The sequence below is a fragment of the Artemia franciscana genome, chromosome 4 (genome assembly GCF_032884065.1).
Source record: "Artemia franciscana chromosome 4, ASM3288406v1, whole genome shotgun sequence".
Classification (NCBI taxonomy): Eukaryota; Metazoa; Arthropoda; class Branchiopoda; order Anostraca; family Artemiidae; genus Artemia; species Artemia franciscana.
The window spans coordinates 40257762-40281135 of NC_088866.1; the positions used below are offsets into that span (position 1 = coordinate 40257762).

The 23374-nt window shown below is 37.2% G+C and overlaps 1 protein-coding gene across 1 annotated transcript in view; it reads right to left on the reverse strand.

The window, feature by feature from the left end:
* LOC136026425 (slowpoke-binding protein-like) overlaps positions 1-21086 on the reverse strand; it is a 248277-nt gene extending 227191 nt beyond the window's left edge. Inside the window, exons 1-2 of the mRNA XM_065703005.1 lie at positions 21033-21086; positions 2978-3147 (exon numbers count right to left, since the gene is read on the reverse strand). Coding sequence (XP_065559077.1) covers positions 2978-3135 — 158 coding nt within the window. The 5' untranslated portion in view covers positions 3136-3147; positions 21033-21086. The remainder of the gene's footprint in view (positions 1-2977; positions 3148-21032) is intronic.
* Positions 21087-23374: the final 2288 nt, after the last annotated feature.

Here is a 23374-nt window from a genome sequence, read left to right on the forward strand (position 1 = left end):
ATTCCCCAATTCCCACGCTAATTATTTTCCCAAAGCCATTTTCTTCAGCGTATTCGAAAAACCTTATAACTATGTCTATGGGGACGACTTACTCCCCCACAGTCCCCATGTGAGGGGCTACAAGTTACAAACTTTGACCAGTGCTTACATATAGTAATGGTTATTTCGAAGTGTACAGACGTTGTCCAAGAGATTCCTGGGCAACTAGCTTGATCTTCTTTTTCTTTTCTTTTTCGATTAGTCTCATGTATTTCCCATTAAAAAAAGGTGATAAATCAGAACTGATATTAAATATTGAGCATGAGTTAGTTGAAAGATATTTGTCTCTTTTTAAACATATATTCAATACGATTAGTTTCCAATTAGAAACCCTGAAGTTGATAAATAAACCTAAATAAAAACCTTAAAGGACCAAAACCAACAAGGCAAAAAAAAAGGAAGCCAATGAAAAGAAAGAAGGAGAACGGGAAAGATATATTTTGGCAGGGATTTTCACCAACGCGTCCCCATTACTAAGAAATATAGGACTAACCTTAACTTCAGTAGTTTAGGGAGAAACTTTCAAAGACTCGGAAAGCTTGAATTTTGTTTTACTCTATTTTAATGGTCCCCGCTAAGGAATGAGTTGATTTCGATATGTATATATATATATATATATATATATATATATATATATATATATATATATATATATATATATATATATATATATATATATATATATATATATATATATATATATATATATATATATACGTATATATATATATATATATATATATATATATATATATATATATATATATATATATATATATATTATATATATATATATATATATATATATATATATATATATATATATATATATATATATATATATATATATATATATATATATATATATATATATATATATATATATATATATATATATATATATATATATATATATATATATATATATATATATATATATATATATATAGGCCTATAGTACTGGGAGCCCAGCGGCTTCGCTGCCAGGCCCCAGAGCCAGGCCATGGCAGGCTTCTACACATGGATTCTGATTGTCACTTGTCTTCTAACCGCAGACAATTTTAGCCTTTTTTTGTCACGACGTCACCACAGGTTTGAGGCAGCCACCCTGTGAAAAATCAGGTTTCTTAAAGTCCTGACATATATATATCATTTTTACGGCCATTCATCGCTGTTCCTTGTTTTCCAACCGCAGATTTCGTTGTCCATTTTTGTTCATCTTTACATCAAGAAGTTTTTTCCACGCCCTTTGCTTCAGCAGGTTAGATTCATACATCATCTTATTTAATTTCTTAAGACGTTATAGATAAAAAATGCGTCTTTTCCAGTTTCCAATCACAGATCACTGCTCAAAATTTCGTTTACAATTCAATGTGAATCTCGTTGTCATTTATTCCAAGCTTTTTTCTTTAGCTGTTGCAATTCTCACTTTCACTAGTTTTCTCATCAAATTTATCTGTGCTATATTTTCATCAACCCACCCCTTAAACATTTTAAACGGACTTAAACTAGAATAAACGCCTTTGTAAAATTACGCTTTTTTGTTATTGGACGTTTAACTCTTGCCTTGGTATGTCTTTTGTCATCATGAAAACATAGCACCGATCCTCTAACCTCATTTTTCTTTCTTCTTCATTTTGGATTTTTATTACCTCAGACAATTTACCTATACCCTTTGATTCAGCTGCCCTTATTCGTCTAGTTTGACGTGATGATCCAGGTTGTAAATTTGGTAATTTTTCAGGTGGTGGGACAAAAACATTTTTTTCTTAAATTATCTTTTATAGCACTTGTAAACTTTCGTTTTTTGGCTCTTGTCTCATTTGATAGTCCAGGTTCTTGAATTTCACTCATTAAGAATTTAATTCTTTCAGGCTGTTCTCTTGGTCTTCCCACGATTGATAGTTCAATAGGTTCTAAAGAATCGTCATATGTATTCTCATCACTATCATTTTCAGTTCCAATTCTCGCTGTCGCGTATCTTCTACCCCGTTTTTCTTCCTTTTTCATTCTGTGTTTTCCTTACTTTGGACAATTCACCAATACCCTTTGCTTTAGCTCCCTTGTTGGTCTAGTTTTACATGATGGTTTAGGTGGAAGATTTGTTAATTGTCAGGCGGTGGGACGAAAAATAATTTTCTTGGAGTGAATTATCTTTTGCAACACTTATAAATTTTTGTTTTTTAGGTCTTGTGTCATTTGAAAGTCCAGGTTGTTGATTTTCACCTATTGTGAATTTAATGCCAATACCCTTTGCTCGAGCCGCCCTTATTGGTCTAGTCTTACATGATGGTCCAGGTTGTACATATGTTAATTGTTCAGGTAGTAGGACAAAAACTTATTTTTCTTCCAACGAATTATCATTTATAACCCTCGTGAATTTTTGTTTTTTGGGTCTACCTCTAGATATGTTTTTCATATTTATATGTCTTTTCCTATTTAGGTGTTTTCAAAGATATTTGACTATTGAAGCAAGTCCAATTTTTAATACCGACTGTCTACTAAGCTTCAAATTTTTAGTTTTTTTAAGGTTTTTGAATATATACAAATATTTATACAATAATCGTTTTTTTTTGCTCTTTAAGGAATTTAATGCTCCAAAGACAATTTAATGTCTTTTCCTACTTAGGTCTTTTCAAAGATATCTGATCATTGAAGAAAGTCTGATTTCTAACACAGATTGTCTGCTGAGCTTCAAGTTATTGGTTTTCTTTTTTGAGGTTTTTGACTTGCTATAATCCGTTGTTAAAATATATAAAAATATTTTCTTAATTACCTTTTTTTCTTTAAGCATCCTAGTCCAGAATACAATAGGATACAAATTTTCCCGAAAAAATATGGAGCCGTTTTCGACTAAAAATAAATGCATAGATACATACATATAAAGATAGTATATAAAGATAGCATATACATGTATAACCTTGAGTGTTCAACAGACCTAGATGCGCTTGGTGATCGACTTCGACTTCTTCTTCTTCTTCTGTATGGCTTTATTTGAATAGCGTATGAGTGGCCAAATGGATCGTGACCGATGAATTCAGATTGTTTACTGGAAGAACTTCTATCTGTATCTCTGCTAAGATATCTGTTGAACATAGTTAGAGATGCCTGGAAAACTTTAATTTGTAGAATTGAGTTAGTCTTATGTGTAGCTTACGGATAACAAAATTTTGATCAAATTTGATTCGTCCCCTTTTTTCAGTCAGTACTAAAATATTTGACTAAAATCAATCTTTGTGGCCCAACCAAGACAAAGAAAATGTCACAAGGATGATTCTGTCTTGAAATCTCAAAAATATTTCTAAAAAAAAAAATGAACCCAGACTCAGTGTTTACTCACTAATGAAGTATCAGGTTATCATATATACTTGGTGTAGGGCTAATGTCTCCTATGCCTTGTAAATATTAAAACTTAAACTGTAACTGATGTTTAATTGAAAGTAAAGAACGATAGTAGAACTTAAAGTAGTGAGTAAGTAAGACGGCACTAGACCCTTAAGGACCAAACCAGCGATGCTGATCTCCGTTTCGTGGCCCTTTAGCAAGGAAGTGCATTGGGGGGCTGGGAGCCACCCACACTGTGCTTTCGCACACCCTTCCCGCTTACCTTCCTCAGATTTCTCCAGGTACCCATTTAGAGCTGGGTTGACTCTGGCTGAGCTTACAAAATCACGCTACTGACCCCCGTCCCAAGCCACATAATTGGCTACACCTGGGATGGAATCCTTGCCCCATGGACACAGAATTCTCAAACCAGCCCGCCAACCATTTAGCTAGACGTGCTTGAACTTAAAACAAACAGAAGTTATTCTATATATGAAGGGGTTGCCCCCTTCTCAACATCTAGCTTTTTACGTTAAAGTTTAACTGTTTGTCCCAATTTTTAAGACCCACTCCTGAGACACAAGGGTCGTTTAATTAGAACAGGAAGTTTTTTTAAGTGCTAAAAACCTTAGCTTGGAGAATACAGTATTTAACAGGGGGCAACCCCTTCATATACGGAATATTTTATATTTGTTTCAAGTCTCAATACCCTTATACCCTCAATACCCTTAGCGTTATTAATAGTAGCAGTACTCTTAGTTACAGTATTATTCGAAGTAAGATAAGATAATTATTTCAAAAAAATTACTATCACAAGCCCTCAAAGGGCCGAATTCGGACTTTGGAGTCGACTAATAAAACAAACAAAGCAAAAAACACAAAGCTAATAATAATAAATAATCAAATTATGAGTCAAAAAAATAAATAAAAAAATATATAAGTCAGAAAAAAAAGGAAAGGGGACAAAAAAGTATAATAACACAGAAATGAACAAGAAAAAAACATATATATCTACAAATTAAAAGGACACTAAAAAAAAGTCCAAAAACTCACAAAAAAAAGAACGAAGCATAAAACACACGAAAAACACATATGAATTAAAAGGGAAACTAAACCAAAACAGCGGGAGGCAAGCAAATTAGTGTAACGACCTAAAGCACCTCACAAAAAAAAGAAGGGGGGAGGAGAAACTAGTTGGCTATTTTATTTATTTTTTCTGTGATGAAGGGGACAAAGGTTTTTTCATATCTGGAAGTAACGCAGCGAATGGGAGACAAAACTGGGATAGGCTCAGAAACAGCTCGAGGCTGTCGTAATCTGGATGGTGAGTGACGTTTGGGGAAAATACTTGCCGTCCGAGGGTTCGTTGTTGCATTTTTTGAAAAATGGAGGCACAACGACGACCTTCTTCGCTCAAGGGTTTCCAAACTAGCTTTTTTTAGGAGCAGAGCGTAAGGCACCTTGCCTTCTTTGAAAATTATTCGCAAGGCTCTTTTTTGGATTGACTCAATTTTGTCTGATTCTTCACGGGAGATGCCAGGGTGCCAAACTGGACAAGCATATTCAAGATGCGGACGGACAAAAGACGTGTACAACTTTAAGGAGTGAGAAGGGAGGACGCTATATTTATTTAGGAGCTTAAGGAGGGCGATAGACGCATTAGCTTTATGGATGATATCTTTAACGTGGATACCCCACTTTAAATTTGAAGAAATTGTGACTCCAAGTAATTTAACGGAGGATGCATAAATTTCAGGAGGGATAGGATTAAGAAAACAGGGCGAGGATTTGAGGAAACAAATCGGCATTATCATGGACTTAGAGGGGTTTACAGTCATATATAGGTCCAAAGCCTCACTTCCAATTTCATTGAGAATACTCATAGGGTCACTTAGTAAATTTCTGAAGCAACTTTCAACAATCGTTAGGTCATCAACAAATTTCCAACGGTCCGGAACTTCCTTCGCAAGGCTGTTAACCATGACTGAAAAAAGGAGGGGGCCTAGGAGAGTTCCTTGGGGTATGCCATTGTAGATAGGGAGAGGATTTGAGTAATGCTTCTGGTATTTAACCACCTGTGATCTATTTGTTAAAAAGGAGGCAACCAATTTTACCAGTAAGGGATCGATATTGAACTCGCTTTCTAGTTTCTCAATTAAAATATTGTGGTTAACAAGGTCAAAGGCTCTCTGAAGGTCAATAGAAATTAAGTTTAGCCAGGAATTAGGTTTTCGAGGATTTTCCCGATGTGGTCAATAAAAGAAACGAGGTAGTGGGAAGTTGATTTTAGGTTTCCAAATTGTTTCAGGTCAGTAAGAGGTAGGATTTTTTCCTTTAGCAAATCCGCAAGGAATCCTTCATACAATTTTGAAAAAATAGGAGTAAGCGTAATAGGTCGAACGCCATCAAAGCCAGGCTTTCCGTTTTTCTTTTTCAAAGGGGTAATAAAACCCTGTTTCCAAATTGTTGGAATTTGCCCAGACTTAGTAATTTCGTTAAACAGGACAGACAAGGGCTTAGACAGGAAATCACCGAAGGCTCTAATAAGAGGAAATGGGATATCCAAAGGACAAACACTTGTCTTTCTTAGTTTATCAATTCTTCTTTCAATCTCAGACGGGGAAACAGTCGGGAAAAGAGGGGATGGGGCTCCTGTTGATAATTGGATTGGCAATGCTGGAAGGCTCTGGACAATGGAAGCGAGAAATTTATTTAGACTATTTGCAGTAATATCAGGGGGCTCTGGTAAGTTGAAATTAAGCTGGTCAAGACTCCTGCCAAATAGCTTTTTAACCTAGGAATACCAGTTTTTTGGCTTATTAGTGAACAATTCTTCGATCTTATTTTTGTAGTAAAAGTAAGCACTCATTCCCTTTTGATCAGTTGAACATTCCCCTCATTATTTCATGAGAATTTCAACTTATTATCCTAAACTTATTATTATTATTCCGAAGATATTGCTAATACGCCCTCTTGACATCCTATGTACAAATAGTTTGTTTTAACTTTGTCCAAAATCTATCTAAGAATTCATTGAAAGTTTCATCTTAATACTTTTATCCTCCTCATCCTTATCCTATATGCTCCGGGGAATAGCTCAAAACCCTTGCTCCTGGACTCTAGGGGGTTGTGTCCACTCCATAGACACTGTTAAATGATTTTGGACTTTAAGCAACTAAATGGCTATCTCACAATTCCATCTGAATTTGTTTCGGGAAAAAAAGATGTCAGGGAGAGGGGGTGGGAGGAAGTTGCTCTCTATCACTGTTTACCCCTTAAAAGGATCTAGATATTTAAATTTTCAATCAAATGAGTCTTCTAAGGTTCACACGACCACCCCTTCCATAAAAACCTTATATGCCCCTGGAGTATAACCACACTTTGGGGGATTCTATCAACCTCAGAGGCCTAGTTATATGATTTGTCAACTATTTTGAACAAAAGGCCATCTTAAAATTTCTATTGGATGCATTTGGGGAAAATAAGACGTGAGGGGGACTATTCTTCGATCACTTTAACTGTTAAAAAGGACACAGGAACTTCTGATTTCCCATCCAATCAGCCCCGTCCAAAGTGATTACAACCACCCTTTCAGCAAAAACCTTATAATTATGCGGCATAACTTAAAACCCTTACTCTGAGGGCTGTTGGGGGGGTGTCATCCTTAAAGATATAACTTCCAGACCTTTTGACAGCTCCAAATTTCCGTTGGATGTGTTTGGAGAAATGATGACCGTTTGGGTGGGGGGCTTTTTGCCCTCCAATCCCTTTTGACTACTAAAAAGGGCACTAGCCCTTCCAGTTTCCAATCAAATGAGGCCTTTTCGAAGTTTCTATGACAACAAATGACCATCTACAAATTTCTAGTGGATGTGTCCAGGGAAAATAAGACGTGGAGGGGCGATGACCCCCGACTGATTATTTTGACTCTTAAGAACAGCACCAGAACTTCTGATTTCTAATCCAATGAGCCCCTCCCCCATTGATAATTTTGACTCTTCAGATCAGCACTAGAACTTCTGATTTCCAATCCAATGAGCCCACTCTAAAGTTTAGACAACCGCCCTTTCCATGAAAACCTTATGTGCCCTAAGGGTATAACTTACAACCCTTGTGCTGAGGGTTGTTAGGGGGGGGGGTCATCCTCAAAGACATAATTTCCAGACCTATCAACTACGCTGACCAAATGGCTGTCTCAAAATTTTAATAAGATGGGTTTAGTAAATTATGGATATGTGTGTGAGCGGGGGGGGGGCCTTATTGGCCTCTAATAATTTTTACTATTAAAAGGGCACTAGTCCTTGCTATTAGTAGTGAACACCTCTATGGATTTTACCAGGAAGATAGGGGGTGTACAAATGGAGCTATTAGCCCTACAAGACGTTATTACGCGCACCTGGGTTTGACGCAATACTATAAAGCACGTGTATAGCACACCTACGCCACAGGCTTTACTTGTTACTATTATTTTCTTTGATTCTATAAAACCCTTCAGGGCTTCTTTACTTCAGAATTTCTAAGAATATAATGTCGTAGTCTCTCTGATTCTTTAAAAAACACCCACGAGGGCCAAGACAAAACCTTCAGGGCCCCTTTCAAGTAAGGGCATAGTGGAAGATAGGGGGTGTACAAATGGAGCTATTAGCCCTACAAGACGTTATTACGCGCACCTGGGTTTGACGCAATACTACAAAGCACGTGTATAGCACACCTACGTGACAGGCTTTACTTGTTACCATTATTTTCTTTGATTCTATAAAACCCTTCAGGGCTTCTTTACTTCAGAATTTCTAAGAATATAATGTCGTAGTCTCTCTGATTCTTTAAAAAACACCCATGAGGGCCAAGAAAAAACCTTCAGGGCCCCTTCAAAGTAATGGCATAGTCTATGCATCGGCCCAATATATTTATACTTTTGCACCATTTCGTACTAGCGTGCTAGCGTCCATTTTCTGTAGAGAGAACCGTTATAGAGTCTATTGACTTTCCTCTGAGCAAAGGTTTGTTGATATACCGTTATTTCCCGGAAAACGGAAACGTCATCCACTACTAAACTAACGGAAACCTGAGTAATTCCATTTGTCTCTGGGGGGGAGCATAAAAACAGGTATTAGAATGGAAATTTTATCAGTGTTACATCAGACCTTAAACGTATAACATCATTCTAAAATGGATTCCTATAGAAATTTGAAAACGGATTTGAGATCCGCTTATATACTGGTGAGTCTCTCTTTCAATACCCTCCCCCACCGAAAACATAAGTTGTGTATATCTAAACTTGAGCTACTATAACTTTCTATATTAAATTAGCAGCTAAAAACCACCTCCCCCCATAAAAGTTTTAGTTGAGTTGAACAGTTGATAATTGCGGGAAAGAGATTTTTACCAGCCAATAAATTTGAACACTATGTCATTATATGTGAATCACAAATTGTTGAGTTATGGTTAAACGTTATCCATAATTTTAGCGCTAAACGCTTACATAAATGTTTTTCTCCATGATATGAGTGGGTAATATTTTTTTTTACTATACTAAAAAAGCAAACAAGTGGCCTTTTTCGGCAATAATATTGAATAGCTTGAGAGCCCCCTCCTCCCCTAGTTGTAACCCTGAAGTTTACTGATTCTGTAGCTTTTTACCTCTAGCACACTCCATAATACACATTTCTCGCAAAATTCTAGTTTAGCTACTTTTTGATATCTTGGAAATTGGTTAGGTTAGGAAAATGATACGAATCTACTGGGTGACATACACCCTGAGAAGGTATTTTGAGGCGCGTACCAAACCTATTTTATCGCCCTTTAAATAAAAGAGCGTGAAACCCTGTGTTCCCAATTGTGGCTTGAATTTCAAATTCTTAGCCTTGAATTGAAAGCACTAAAACTCTCAGACAGGTAAATAATGTGAATTTTTTTTTTAAAGCTTTTCTTTATTGTCGTGAAACCCACATCTAAACTCAAATACTTACATGACGATTTAGGTTGAAGAGGGAGGGCTTCTGATAATGATAAAGAAGTGGAGTGCTTTTAAAGTCTACATTTAAACGACATTGTACAAAGAATTTGCATCTATATTATAGCAAGAAAAAAAGTAAAAAAAAATTAATTGAAGAATAAAAAATAAACATTTAGGTAGATTATTTGACTCTATTTTTGGCTACTTGAATTCTTTACTTTTCTTTATAAACTAATTTTTTGGAAAATGTTTTTCTTTATCATCGCAAGAGCGTGAAAACTATGGTTTTCTAGCATCCATACAGATGGGGTAGGGGTGCAATAGGGGTGAGCTAAATTTAAGTGACGCTTCTTTGAAATAAGACGTAGTTTTACACTACATAAAAAACTGAAATTTTATTTTTATTTAACGGGAATTTGGATCAATACCCCTCCCCCTCTAAAAAGGGCAAAGGTCTGCGGTGCAAATGCTCTGCAAAGCGAAGAAACAGGTCCTTCCGCGGTCCACCTAAAAAAAAGAGAGAATGCTGTCGACTCAAGACATTCAGTCATTGTCTATGCCAAACCTTCTATGCCCCCATGCAAGGGCATGATTAACCCCCTCTGGCCCACCGGCGTCTGACAATAAAGCTGCGGTGCATTCTATACAACCCCATCCCAATAGTGAAGATGCTAAGTCTTCCACTCCCAACATGCAAGATGGAGCTGTTGGTCTTAATATAAGTAAAATTTAGTGATATTTCTCAAAAAACTTACCACTTTTTTTCTAATTAATGTATATTCTTTATAGTTTACCATGAGGGGTCTCTTTCACCAGCTCTGAGAAAGGGTCTAAAGGTATTACCCCATCCTAAAGGTAAACCATTGTTTTCAAGCTTTGAAGGGTCTTTCGCTAAAAACTAAACCTGTATGTGAACTATTAAGAATATTAATGCTATCTCCTGCTATCATCTTTAAAAAGTGACGAATTCCTTTTAGGTTAATAAAATGGCCCTCCCAGTCCAATAGTTTTGAGGAATCCCTCGATCCTAAGGGAAATGGACCTTTCACCATACTTTTAGCTATTAGTATTGCTTCGAAAAGAAGGTGTTTTTTAAGATCCTGTATTCTACTGTTGAGACGTGTTTTATTGTTGCGTCTAAGAAGGAGACTTGAGGATCCTAATTCCAAGATTAATAATGGGTTTCTTTTTTTCAACTTAATAACGAGGGAAAATATCAGAGTCCCTCATTATAGAATGAGGGGAGACCCCAGTGAAATAGCTAAGAATATGACTTTCCTTTCAGAAAATTAAATAAGAAAACAAGTATTTTTAACTGAAAGTAAGGAGTGACATTAAAACTTAAGACGAACAGAAATTATTCCGTATATGAAAGGGGTTACCCCCCTCCTCAACACAGTCCTCCCAATTGCAGGTCCCCAAGGGAGGGGCTGCAATTTACAAACTCTGACCATTGTTTACATCTAGGAATGGTTCTTGGGAATTGTGAAGACGTTTTCAGGGGCAATTTTTCGCAGTGGGGCGAGGAGGGTCGGAGGGAGGAGGTTACGTGGGAGGATCTTTCCATGGAGCAATTTATTATGAGGGAAGATAATCCAAGAAGAGTGTGCAGGATTTTCTAGCGTAGTTTAAACAAAAAAGATAAAATAATTAAAAAAAGTTTTTTTTCAACTGGAAGTATGGAGCAGCATTAAAACTTAAAACGAACATAAATTATTACGCATTTAAGAGGGCTCGTCTCCTCCTCAGTACCTCGCTATTTACTCTAAAGCATTTTTAGTAATTTCAACTATTTATTGTACGGCCTTTGTCATTAACGGGTCATTCTTAAGGAATTGAGACAACATTCAAGCCTTAGTGTAAAGAGCAAGGTATTGACAAGGGGCGAACCCCCTCGTATACGTTACAAAAATTTAAAAACATAGAAGTTCGCAACGCAAGTTAACTTGTAAGTTACGTATATTTGTTACTAATAAAAACGTAAGTAAAAAAATAAGAAGTTCTAGTTGTCTTTTTAAGCAACCAAAAATTGAAGGGCAGCTAAGCCTCCTTCCCCACCCCATTTTTATCAAAATAGTCCGATCGAAACTATCAGAAAACCATTTAGCCAAAAAAAATTATATGCAAAATTTGCTTGAATTATTCATGTACGAGGAACGAAAATCAAAACATGCATTAACTAAAACACGATCAGAAATTAAATAAAAAAAAGAAGTTTTTTCAACTGAAAGTAAAGAGTGACATTAAAACTTAAAATGAACAGATATATTCCAAATATGAAAGGGGTTATCACCCCTCAACGCTCTTTACGCTAAAGTTTAACTCTTTCTCAAAACTTTACTTTTTAAAACAATAAGAAACTTTCCAACGTTATAATACATGAAACCGAAAGAAGGCACACTCTACCTACATTTGTCTGGTAATTTGTGGCCATTAAATTCTTAACTAGTAATGTGGAGTTTATAGATCTGAAGCGTCACTTTGGAAGTCTCTGTATTGTCGTTACACTCTTAACTCGTATTGTGGTCTGAATACATCCAAAGATTCACATTGCCCATCTACGGTCGAAACAACCTTTAGGTACTAGTGTCCTTCAAGGTCAAACGCTCACTCTTAAGTAGAAGCAAGTGTCCAACTCATTTTCAGACTAATATTATCTTTTCAGCCTAACAGAAATTCTTTCACAGGATGAAACCAAGAGTGTTTGTATAAGCTTTCACTAATAAGAATTCACGAATAAGAATTTCACTGAAATCTATGTATGGTCGGAGGGGAAAGTGAACTTGAGGGTGATTATAGTTTTGGGTGTGAGCCCTATTAGTATACTTTCCCCAATTTTGATGTAGATAGTTTCATGAGGGATCTCGGCCTCGATGCAGAATTTTCGGACATTCTATTAGAACAAGTGCCAACTAGTGAGGTCGAGAGGGTGCTAGAGGAAAAGACACCTCCACCATAGAGTGATATGGGGGAACCAAAACAAAGTGGTGCCAGCTCACCCCCTGTATTGCCCGATTTTACCTTGCCGATACTGCTTTGTGCAATATTTATGTTTTTGAGCTGAGTTTGGAAGGTCCATCAAATTATCTCAAAGAACATATGCCATTGCAGTCTCTTAGGGTCATGCCCAAAGAGAGTCGTGTAATACCATGCAACTGATAGAGGTAGTTGAGACATTGGGTGGAGAAGATTGTATACGCACAACCATGGCTGCACTTATTAAAACAGCATATGAGTCAATTTCACGGTTGCGCAAAGTAAATTATCCAATAAATCTATCACCATAGGACAAGTTGACCATTAAAATAAAGATATGTGTTGGCTATGTAAGAAGAAACTTGTTGAGGGTAGTGAGGGAGGGATGTCAGTTCTCGACCATGACCATTTAAGCAGTCCAATTTTATCAGAAGGGAGTAACTTTCGGGGGTGGCACACAAATCACATAATTTAAATATTAGACAATCTGTTTATTTACACAATTCCAATTATGATTTGAAATTCATTTTACCAGCGTTGGCACGTTAGCAGAAAGGTGAAGCTGTAGATGGGGCAAGGGTAGATGGTTCTCTTTCTTATAATATCATACTCAATTCATCTGAAAATCTGCTAGTCTTAGATCTCCTATGGAAAACAATAGATAATTGTCACACGTGCGTGAATAAATTCCGTTTTATATATTCCATTAGTTTTTTCCCCTAATCCCAAAGTCAAATGATTCAAGCACAGAAAGGCGACGATTTTAGCAGTTACCCCCTCCTTACACAGTGCTTTCCAGGTGATTACATTATGACTTATTAACGTATAAGAGGCATATACCCGTATAAACAATACTACTCCACCTCGAGGCTGCGCAAGGAGAACTTGCCACCGATCGAAGCGTTTTATTATTCACTTCACGGTCGTCAATATACTACTGCTGACTATGAATTTGCTATAAAAAAAAAGCTTGAGCAAAGGTAGGGAGTAAAAATGAAGAGGATTATTGCAAAATGTACTTGACGAGTGATGTTATTGGATATTGTCTGCAAAAACACAGACAAAATCTATCAGGAATTTGGGTTGGATTAGGGTTATCATTTTTCCATTCCTCATCTGGTGATGGATTGAATTCTAAAAGTCAGTAAAGGAGAAATATGTCTTATCACCGATGTGGATCAGCATCTATTTGTAGAGAGCTTGATGAGGGAAAAATATATTTGCCACGAGGATCATATCTTGGAAACTCATCTGACAGGACAAGGCTCCGGTGAAAAGTCGAATTTAGATTTTCTGGATAAAAATTCCCTTTATCTGTCGTTAATGTCTCACTACTATTTAACGTGTGGTAAATCAAAATGGCTAGACAATCCTTGTGCTTCAAATTTTCCCTCCATTGCCAACATTGAGAAGAATGGACCACAAGGATGTTTTTTTTTAAACTGAGGACAAAATACCTTTGGGAATTCATGACTCGGTAAAGGAGTTTGTTTCTTCGTTCATAAATAGACCAGTGACTAAGGACTCTTTCAATCCACGTAATATTTCTATGCTCGAGGATGGGTATATGCACTAGACACCTTCAAAACCAAAACCTATTGGCAACCTTGATCCGAAACAGAATATTGTTGTTTATCATGTTCTTTTGAAACGGATGTTAGACAACGGTTTCAAGGTCACAAAGATTCATACAGCCCTCTAGGTTTGACCAACAACCATATATGAAAACTCTTATTGACATTTTTATCAATAAATGCCCAGAAGCGAAAACAAGGTTTAAACAGAAATCTATAAGCTCATTTTAAATTCAGTCTTCGGTAAAATGTGTGAGGGTGTACGCAATAGAAATCGATGTGACGTTATAATCAAGCCAAAAGAATGTGCTGGAATCACAGCCAATCCTACATTCACATTATTCACAATCATAGAGTCCAATATGGTCCTTTCGTATACGAAAAAAAAAGTCATTTTAAATAAAAATATTGCTGCTGGTAGGTCAATTACAGAAATCTCCAAGAAACTCATGTTTTCATTCTTTTACAATGTGTGAAAGCTCCAATGGCCGAGGGAGATGGAAGTTCAAGTGTATTATGGAGACACTGATGCATTCCTGTTAAAAATTTAAACTGATAACTTATTAAATGATTTGAAAAAAGGTAAGCATATAAGGTCTCGAATGGACTTTAACAATTGGGATTGGTCCATTTATCCGGTGCTAGGGAAGCGTCAGGTCCCAAATCAACTATTATTGTGACAGGTAGCGACTTCCGAAAGGTTAATAATCGAGAAGAGCCTGATACATCTCGAGTCCTCAGTTTTATAGACTATGAACAAGCGTTTGATTGAGCTGGTAGAAGAGCTTTAGCGAAGGTTTTATCCTTGTATGGTGTACGAGACAAATACATTAAAGCAATTACCACTAGGTACGAGGATGACACTGCTGTGATTAAGGCAGGAAATGAGGTTAGTAGCTGGTTTCATATGAACTCAGGGGTTGTATGGATCGTATTTGTTTCGTATTAGTGTAGATCATTTTGATTCACTTTGTCATAAGAAGGCAAAGCGAGAAAATGAAATCCAATGGGGAACTAAAACTTTCTTCGACTAGATTATGCTGAAGATTTTAGCATCCTATATGATAGTGTAAGCAAAATAAATGAAATTTTAGCGGTTTGGTGAGTTCAGGTTACCAGAATATGTTTGAAAATTAATTTTAAGAACTCTATGTCCCTAAGGCTAGGAATCAGCCAATATGAAAAGGTTGCGTTGGGTAACGAAAAGATCCTGGAAGTTGATAGCTTCACTTACCTTGGCAGTATTATTAATAAAGACGTTGAGGGCAGTGAAGATGTTAGAAGTAGAATACTCAAGGCTCATGGTATTTTTCCACAGGTGAAAAATGTTCGGAAAAGTAGGAGGAGACGTCTGCAAACCAGAATTGGAGTATTGGAAGCTACAGTGATAACGGTGGTCAAATATAGTTCTAGAATATGGGAACTCCAAGAAACGGAGGAAGATTTGCTAGATGTTTTCCAAAGAAATTGCCTACGCATTGTTTTGGGTACCCGACTAACTGACCGTGCTTTAAACGGTAGGCTGTACGGAAAGTGTGGTTCAAACCTGCTTTCTAGGGCTATAATAAGAATAATGTTGAAATATCTAGGGTACGTTCTACGGATGAAGGATGAAAGATTGCCAAATATCGTCCTTTTTGGCCAACCGTCTAGGGCTAAATTGAAGGTAGGTCGTCCTCGGTTTGATTAGGAAGATGTCGTAAGGAAATATTTCAGGGATATAAGAACTTTATGGGAGGATTAAAAGAGGGAGGCATCTACTGGGATGAAGGAGGAGCATGAGTAACGGTGTTAGCCTCAGGCGACATGGTGATGCGGTGAGCAGTTAGTAGTAGTAGTAGTAGTAGTAGTAGTAGTAGCATACAAACAGTGTACTTTGATTTTGTTCAAAATCCCCCTTGAAATTTCTAAAAACAGTAGGGAATCTTGTATTACGTTTTCCCACCTAGGATGTTTTGGTTTTGTTCAGTGTCTCCCTCAGAAATTCCTGGAAGTAATCACAATTAAAAGTAGTCACGATCGCAAGCAGTTTCAGTCAGAGCTGCAAGTTGTCAAAGGTGCAGTTGCATTAACAGTTGAAGTTGCATTAGTAGTTGCCCTGAAAGTTTACAGTTAGGTAAATATACCTTTTCTGAAATATTACAGATACACCTTTTAGATAACTTGTATGCAGATAATGTCTTTTGATTTAGCTCCAACATACACTTCAACATTTCCGGATATTTTACCGTAATACCCTTAGCCTTTTCTGGCACACACCAGATCCAGCATTCTCCCCTATCTCAATGATACATCCCAGATGGAAAAGATTAACAAATAACATCATTTACATTCCTTGCCCTGTCGGCTGTGGGGGCATGACATCCTCTGGAGGTATAGTTATTAGACCTTTTGACTAGTTTAAAGCAAATGACAATTTAAAATTTTCGATCAGTGTTGAGGAGAGGAAGCACCTAAGAACCCCAAATAGGGAAAGGGGTGGGTTCCCCTTCGATCACTCTTTAATATCCCCTCAACATACCTTGAAAGTTTGAACTTAATACCCTCAGCCGTTCCTTAAAAATTATTGATATTCCCTTTTGACAACCAGCAAGCATATTGTTGGTTTTAATTGTGTTGAGCATCCCTTTCAACATTTCCTTAAGTTTAACCCTAAGGTTCTAATCATTTTTAGATATCAATATGCCCTCTTTTTCCAATTAAAAAAAAAACCTTATGTGTTAACAATGAGAACTTAGAAAGGTGTTATTAACAAAGATGATGTCAATACGAGATTTGAAAATTTACATAACATTCTCGTGAGAAATATACGGATTGTTGTTGCGAAAAGCTTACAAGAAAGAATGGAGGAAAAAATCGACCCATCAGCCCGTGGGTAAGTCACATACTGCTCCAGTGTACAAATAAGAAACATAAGCTATGGATTAATTACATAAATTATACCGGCAAGGCGACGCTAGAGAAATATTGGAAATGCAACAGATGCCTTCGAGTAGTTTTACGTACAGCTAAGTAAGATAAAATTTACAGGAAAATAGTTGAAAGTGAAAAGAGCTCTCGAAAAGTAAGGAAGGTTGTTTACTCCATACTGACTCCTTCTCCACCTGCACTCTAATTGAAACTAATTGTAAATAGGAAAATTCTAATGGGACCAGACAGTGTTACAAATGCTTTGGGAGCCTTTTTTACGGATGTCGGCAATAAGACAGTAGATTTTGTCGGAAATCCTGCTGTGAGTTTTAAAGATTACGTCAATCCAGTATGCACTGACTCAATTGCAGTCGCACTTGTCTCTTCTTCTGAAGTTCTGTTAATCGAGCAAGATCTAAGAGGCGATTCGGCCCCTGGGTTCAACCGATTACACACCAAAGTACTAAAAACAGTTGTCCCTTCAATCATAGACCCTCTTACTTAATAAATTTATCCTTTCAAAAAGTGAAACAGATAAGACAGTGATCATGTCCAAACTGAGGGATGTTCTGGAGGAGGTATATTTCTTAATGGATGCTAACCAACTTGATATTAAAGTTGAAAAATCTTGCGTTTTACGATTTTTCCGGGTCAGGGGTATTCTTTCAGAGATACATGATATCCAAATATCCAGAGGTCTGTTCAGTCGACCAAAAAAGTGCTTTGCAAAATACGTAGGGATCCTCCTTTGTGAAAACTTGCTGTTCATCATATCCAAGCAGTGAAGCTTGGTCAAGCAGTCAAGCAGTGAAGATCCCAGAATTTTAATAAGAAAGTAATTAGAAACGCAAGAACGTCTTGCCGCAGATACCACTAGTTCTCCTGCACAACACAATTATAAAGACCCAATTAAAGTATTGTGAAATGATCTGATAATCGACTTTTAAATCTTATTTCTGGAATGTGAATTTGACCAACAAATACATCTCTGATTTTAATTCAGAAAATAAGGAGCACTTGTAATTGGAGTCACTGCATCTACTAAGCTTTTTGACTTGGAGCACTTGTAATTGGAGTCACTGCATCTACTAAGCTTTTTGACTTTTGTGTTTAAATTTTTAGTTGCTGAGCTGCGATATTCACTTAAGACATTATTTCAACGCACCTCTGACCAGCATAATCAGCATAAACACTCATCTTCAAGCCTGCACATACCCATCACCCCAACTAACGATCAAATTTTGCTCCGAATACAGCATGTACATACAGCAGCAAAAAAAGCAGCAAAGACATAGAATCAAACCCGAGAAGAGCTGAGAGGAGGAGCACTCTTGCGTCATTAAGAAAAAAGATCATTTATTAGCATTAAAATAGAATATTTTTTTGTCTTTTTTATTCTTTATTTTTATTTTCCCTTCATCTTTTATTTTTTTGTGATGGGGTGGTATCCCCTTGGACTAGGAGCAGGAGAGTATTTGATTATTTTCATTGATTGATTCTGGATAAGATCGTATCTGAGACCACTCTGAGTATTTCTATTCAAAATGTAAATATTGTGGCTCTCGGCATCCAAAAATGGATGTAGATGTTTTAAGAATGTACTTTTTTTAATTTTTATTTTGTCTATAAGCCCCATTGGTTAAATTGGCAGCTCGCATAACTTACAATCTTTGTCCCAGACTGTGTGCGTGTGTGTATGAGGGGGCGGAGCTCAAACCCGGAAATATAATAACTTGACGTTTGGACTATTTTGAACTAAATAGTTATATTAAAATTTGATCGGATGCATTTGAGGAAAAAAGTGCTTGAAAAGGAGTCGAATTGCCCCTCGATCACTTTTTACTATTAAAAATAACATTGAACTCTCCATTTCCGATCAAACTCCCCCTTCAAAGTTTATACAACTGTCTTTTTCATACGAATTGCTTCTTGGGAAAAAAAATAAAATAAATTAAAGACTTTCGACTGTTTATAACAGAAGACGCTATAGTGTTGCCTCTGATAAAGGTTTTGCGATGGTATACTAGTTCAAGTCGTGTTAGATGTGGACGACTTGCATACGGTATTCAAAGTGTAGTTAATAAAGAATAAAGTTTGGGTTAAGCAAATTAGTTTTTTTCGAGACCCTCTTTAAGGAACGGGTCATCTATTTTCTTAAAGCAAAACTGTTCTCGGTACATACCATTTCAAAAGTGTAAGGGGATTGATCACTACAAGTTTGCAAAATAACTGATGGCAAAGAAACAAACCTAAAGGATTTCTTTAATATTTTACCTCGTCCAGGAAACATAAAACCCAGTTTAACAAAAGCTTTAAATTTTCGTCCCTATTTTAACAAAAACAAGTTTAAAAAAACAAGAAATCTAACTACTGGAGAGATATCATTAAATAAATGGTTCTGGTAGCACTGAGGAGAGAAAATTCAGAGGGATCAGGCACCCTTTTTGTGCCCCCGATCATATAAAACAATTACAAGGGTATGCAAAGGGTAAAAGGGATAGCTATTGACCCCGATACGAGGCGTTGGAGATGGCAAGCGACTATAGCATGGTAGACCAAAGGTTGGCACTCGAAATGATCTTGGTCAATTTAAAAGAAATTAAATTCATCAAATAAGATTTTACTTCTGTGGTATCTTGCCGGAAGTGTAACAAAAAGATGAGAGATATTGGAATTCACCTCGTATTTTGTAACCTAGCATCTACAGCAAGATGAATTTCTCCGGGAAATATTTACCGACGACCTTTACACTCTAGGAACAGACACGCTTGAAATTTTCACAGTTCAAAAATATGTGGCTTTTGAAACTGAGAAACCAGCTAGCACCTCAAGTGACAAGAGATAGCGATCAACAGAATTTGAAGAAAGCTTCCTTGAATGACACAATGTGCAAACAAAACTTCGAGCGGACCTAGTATTTTGTAAAGTGGCATTAAGGAAAATCGTCCCCTTATCCCAAGGTTTATCACCCCATATGTTCCAGGAGGGTCTTAGAAATTTCTTGCAAAGGTGAAAGAGGGGGTATACTCCTCCAAATATTCTTGTTCTCATGCCCCATTCGTCCACAGCGCTTGGCCCATAACTTTCAAGCCCATCGGAGAAATAAAACCTACCTGGTTTTCTACTAAAATATTGACAGCGGAAGGTGGTGTTGGAGGGGACAGGGTCCCGCTTGCCCCTAAAATCATACATATTTAAGATCCTTATATGATTCCGAATCAAGAAAGGTGGCAAAAGCGTACCTTGCTGTTAAAAAAGTGGAAGTAAGGGTGGTGTTGGTGAAGCCAAGGGTTACTTGTTTTTCTGATCAGATCCATTCGAAATTCTTGCTTGGTTTTGGTTCAAACAAGGTACAACAAACCCACCTTTCTACTAAAATTTGACAATGGAGTGGTAGGTTAAGCAGTATTTGAGGGACCACCAGCCAATTTGTTCTTCAGTTATGACGGTTAAATATACTTCAATAATTTCAGTAAAAACAATCTGCAACGCATCAACGTTTCTGCTGAAACTTCGACAATGATGAGGGAAGGGAGCTGGAGGGGTCAAGATCCTGTTCCACCAGTGCCACCTACAGTGTTGGAATGGATCATGCAGGTCGCAACACGGTGTCAGATTTTGCCTAAGATGAGCCCAATGATTCAGTCGGTGAAATCATATAAGCAAAAACGCTTCTTTTTAGCATAAACTTTTGTGTTTAAGAGTTGGCGGTGGAAAGTGAGGAGAATTGGATTGTTCAGGGGCCCATGGGCCCAACCTTTACCTTTAACTATATATATTTGAATTCCTTTCGTAATTCAAGTTTTAAAAAGATAGGTCCCGTCCAACTTTCCCACTGTCTATGAAGAAGAAGCCAATTACATAATTTGTGGCTTTTGCCCTTGGGGCTTCGTGGGTCATATCTCCCCTCTTAAATGCATATTTTTTGGACCTTTTGATCCTTATGAGTGAAACCGCTTAATCTGATGCCATCAGAAGCTATGGGAGATCTGAGGGGGAAAAGGGTCCATGAGGGCAGCTTGTTGCCCCCTATATTTTCCAATTCTTAAAAATGACACTGGAACTTTCCATTACAAACATAATGGAACCCTTCCCGTGTTTCCATGACCATCTTTTCTATAGGAATTGGCAACGAAATAAAATTAGCACATGATAGACACGTCACTTATTTCTAGTACACATTACTGCATTGACATTGAAGCAATCAAATCTTAATAAAACCACCAGAATACAAACAAATGGGGTGATCTTACTTTTAGAGGCCTACTGAGAGATCCTTTAATAAATATAGTATTAGAACTGGTGATTAAAATAGTCTCCTTTCTTGGGAACTAACTACTTCAAAGCGCATTACTCAGACTTCCCTGACGTACTTGACGTGATTCCTTTTACAAATGCTAAATAGTCTCTTTGACATTTCAAGGTACACAGTTTTTATAATTCTATGCGTGAGTCCATCTTATCGAAAATTTTATTTTAATTTTAAAACGACCGACAGAAGAGGGTGTCCTAAATTTTCTTAGAAAACGACAGGCAAGTATTAAGGATATCGCAACTAAAATCAATGAAGGTACCACAAAAGTGCCTCCACATAAGTTTTTTCCAATTAATTTCTGGCTTTTGCGTACATTCGGAAAATACACAAATCGAATTTCACAAGTTTAGAGGCTTCAAAGGCAAAATTTTTCCTATTGGAAAATCACAATTCCTATGTTAATATATTTATACTCTAAAGTCAATAAGGGATGCCTTTTTTTTTAAAGTCAATATTGAAAATTCTTTAAACAAATGATTTGCATGTGCATTTTTTTCTTCTTTCTTTTTGTTGTGCTCATTTACAACTTAAATAAGTTTGATCGTCGCCATTTCTGGAGGGAAGAATTGTGCACGTCAAATCCCAAAAACTGAAGACTAGCACAACTTCCCCATATTTCACAGAAATGCAACGAAGTTTGACTAAAATGAAAATACGAGGCTGTCATGACATGACAACTAGTTCTTAAACAATTATGAAATATGCTATGACCACCTCACGTTTTTATTCTTAATCTTATAAAGCTTACATATCTGTAGATAATATGGAACGCAGTAGCATTATCTAAGTACAGAGCAAAATTGCTTCAGTTTGTTATTATTTTTCCTCCACTAATACCATCAGGGTAAATAATTAGATACATATGAAGCATTTTTCTTTTCTTTTCCTCTCCTTTACACGTTTTGTTTAATTGGCCTAATTCATTTTTTTCCATTGATAAAGGCTTCCAGACGTGGAGTCAAAATATACGGATTTCTTTATTATTTAAAGTTTGTTGCTTTTTTTGGGGTTTTGTACACTGATTTGTTTAACATATTATACCCATTTTTCACTATATTTTCAGTCGTTAAATTCTCTAACCATCAGGGTATATTGACGGGTAGGTTGATCTAAACATAAAGACACTAAGTGCATCCAGGTTATCAAAAGGGTGTATCTACAGTATCTCAGGAAGGCTAAAGGTACTAAATTGAAACTTTCAAGAAATGCTGATGAGAATTTTGAACTAAATCAAAATGCACTATGTAAACACAGGTTACCAAAAAGGCGCAGCTGTAATATTTTAGGAATGGCGTAGGGTATTAAGTTGGGAGTAATGGTTACTATCTTCTTCTGGTGCCCTGACTGTACCAGGCTTTTAGCGGTGGTGGGGAAGGGCGTCCTGGTCTCAGGGTGTGCGTGGGCTGGGACTGGTGACGAAGCCCCAGAAACTTCAAGGTGAAATCCCAAGTCCGGACCCAGGGACAGAGTATGGTGACGGAGACAATCATAAGCCTGGCAACTAGAAACAACGGAGGGCAACAGAGAGAATCCTAAGCCGAGAGCCAGGAATGGCTAAGGGTGACAGAGAACCGGAGGCGGAGGGTAGAGATATGAATAGCGTGGAGGGCCGTATGCGTTTTGGACGAAAGTCAGATGCTCCCTCCTGCATCTAAGCCATGCGTATCTTCGGACTGGCGTCATCCCCCGGGGCCATTCCCATCCTAATAACTTTGAATAAAAATCAAACGATGAGTGCTGGGAAAAACCCCGGGGGCAGAGAGAAACCCGACCAGAGGGAGAGGAAGCAGCTCCCCCAGGGTGAAACCAGGAAAGAGGCTCGTAGGGCATTAAGAAAAAAGAGGGGCTTTGCTGAAGTAGCCAAATTGATACCAGTAAGGGTAAGCAAGAGCGACTGACAACTCCAAGAAAAGGATTTCACCCTACTGATGTAAGCTGTTGAGGCCAAAATAATGGAAGGCAATCTAGAATTCAGTCCTTATGTCACCTCCACGAGATTGGAGGGGGACATTATAAAAGTGATGTACCAGGATGAGAGGATGGCATCATAGATTAAGAAGGTTGTGAACGGGTTGTAACAGGATTATGTTGCCCTCGCCTTAGGAGAATTGTTATTTAGGAGAGAAAATTCAGAGGGATCAGGGACCCTTTTTGTGTCTTCGATCATACAGAACAATTACAAGGGTATGCAAAGGGTAAAAGGGATAGCTATTGACTCCGATACGAGGCGTCGGAGATGGCAAGCGACTATAGCATGGTAGACCAAAGATTGGCAGTCGA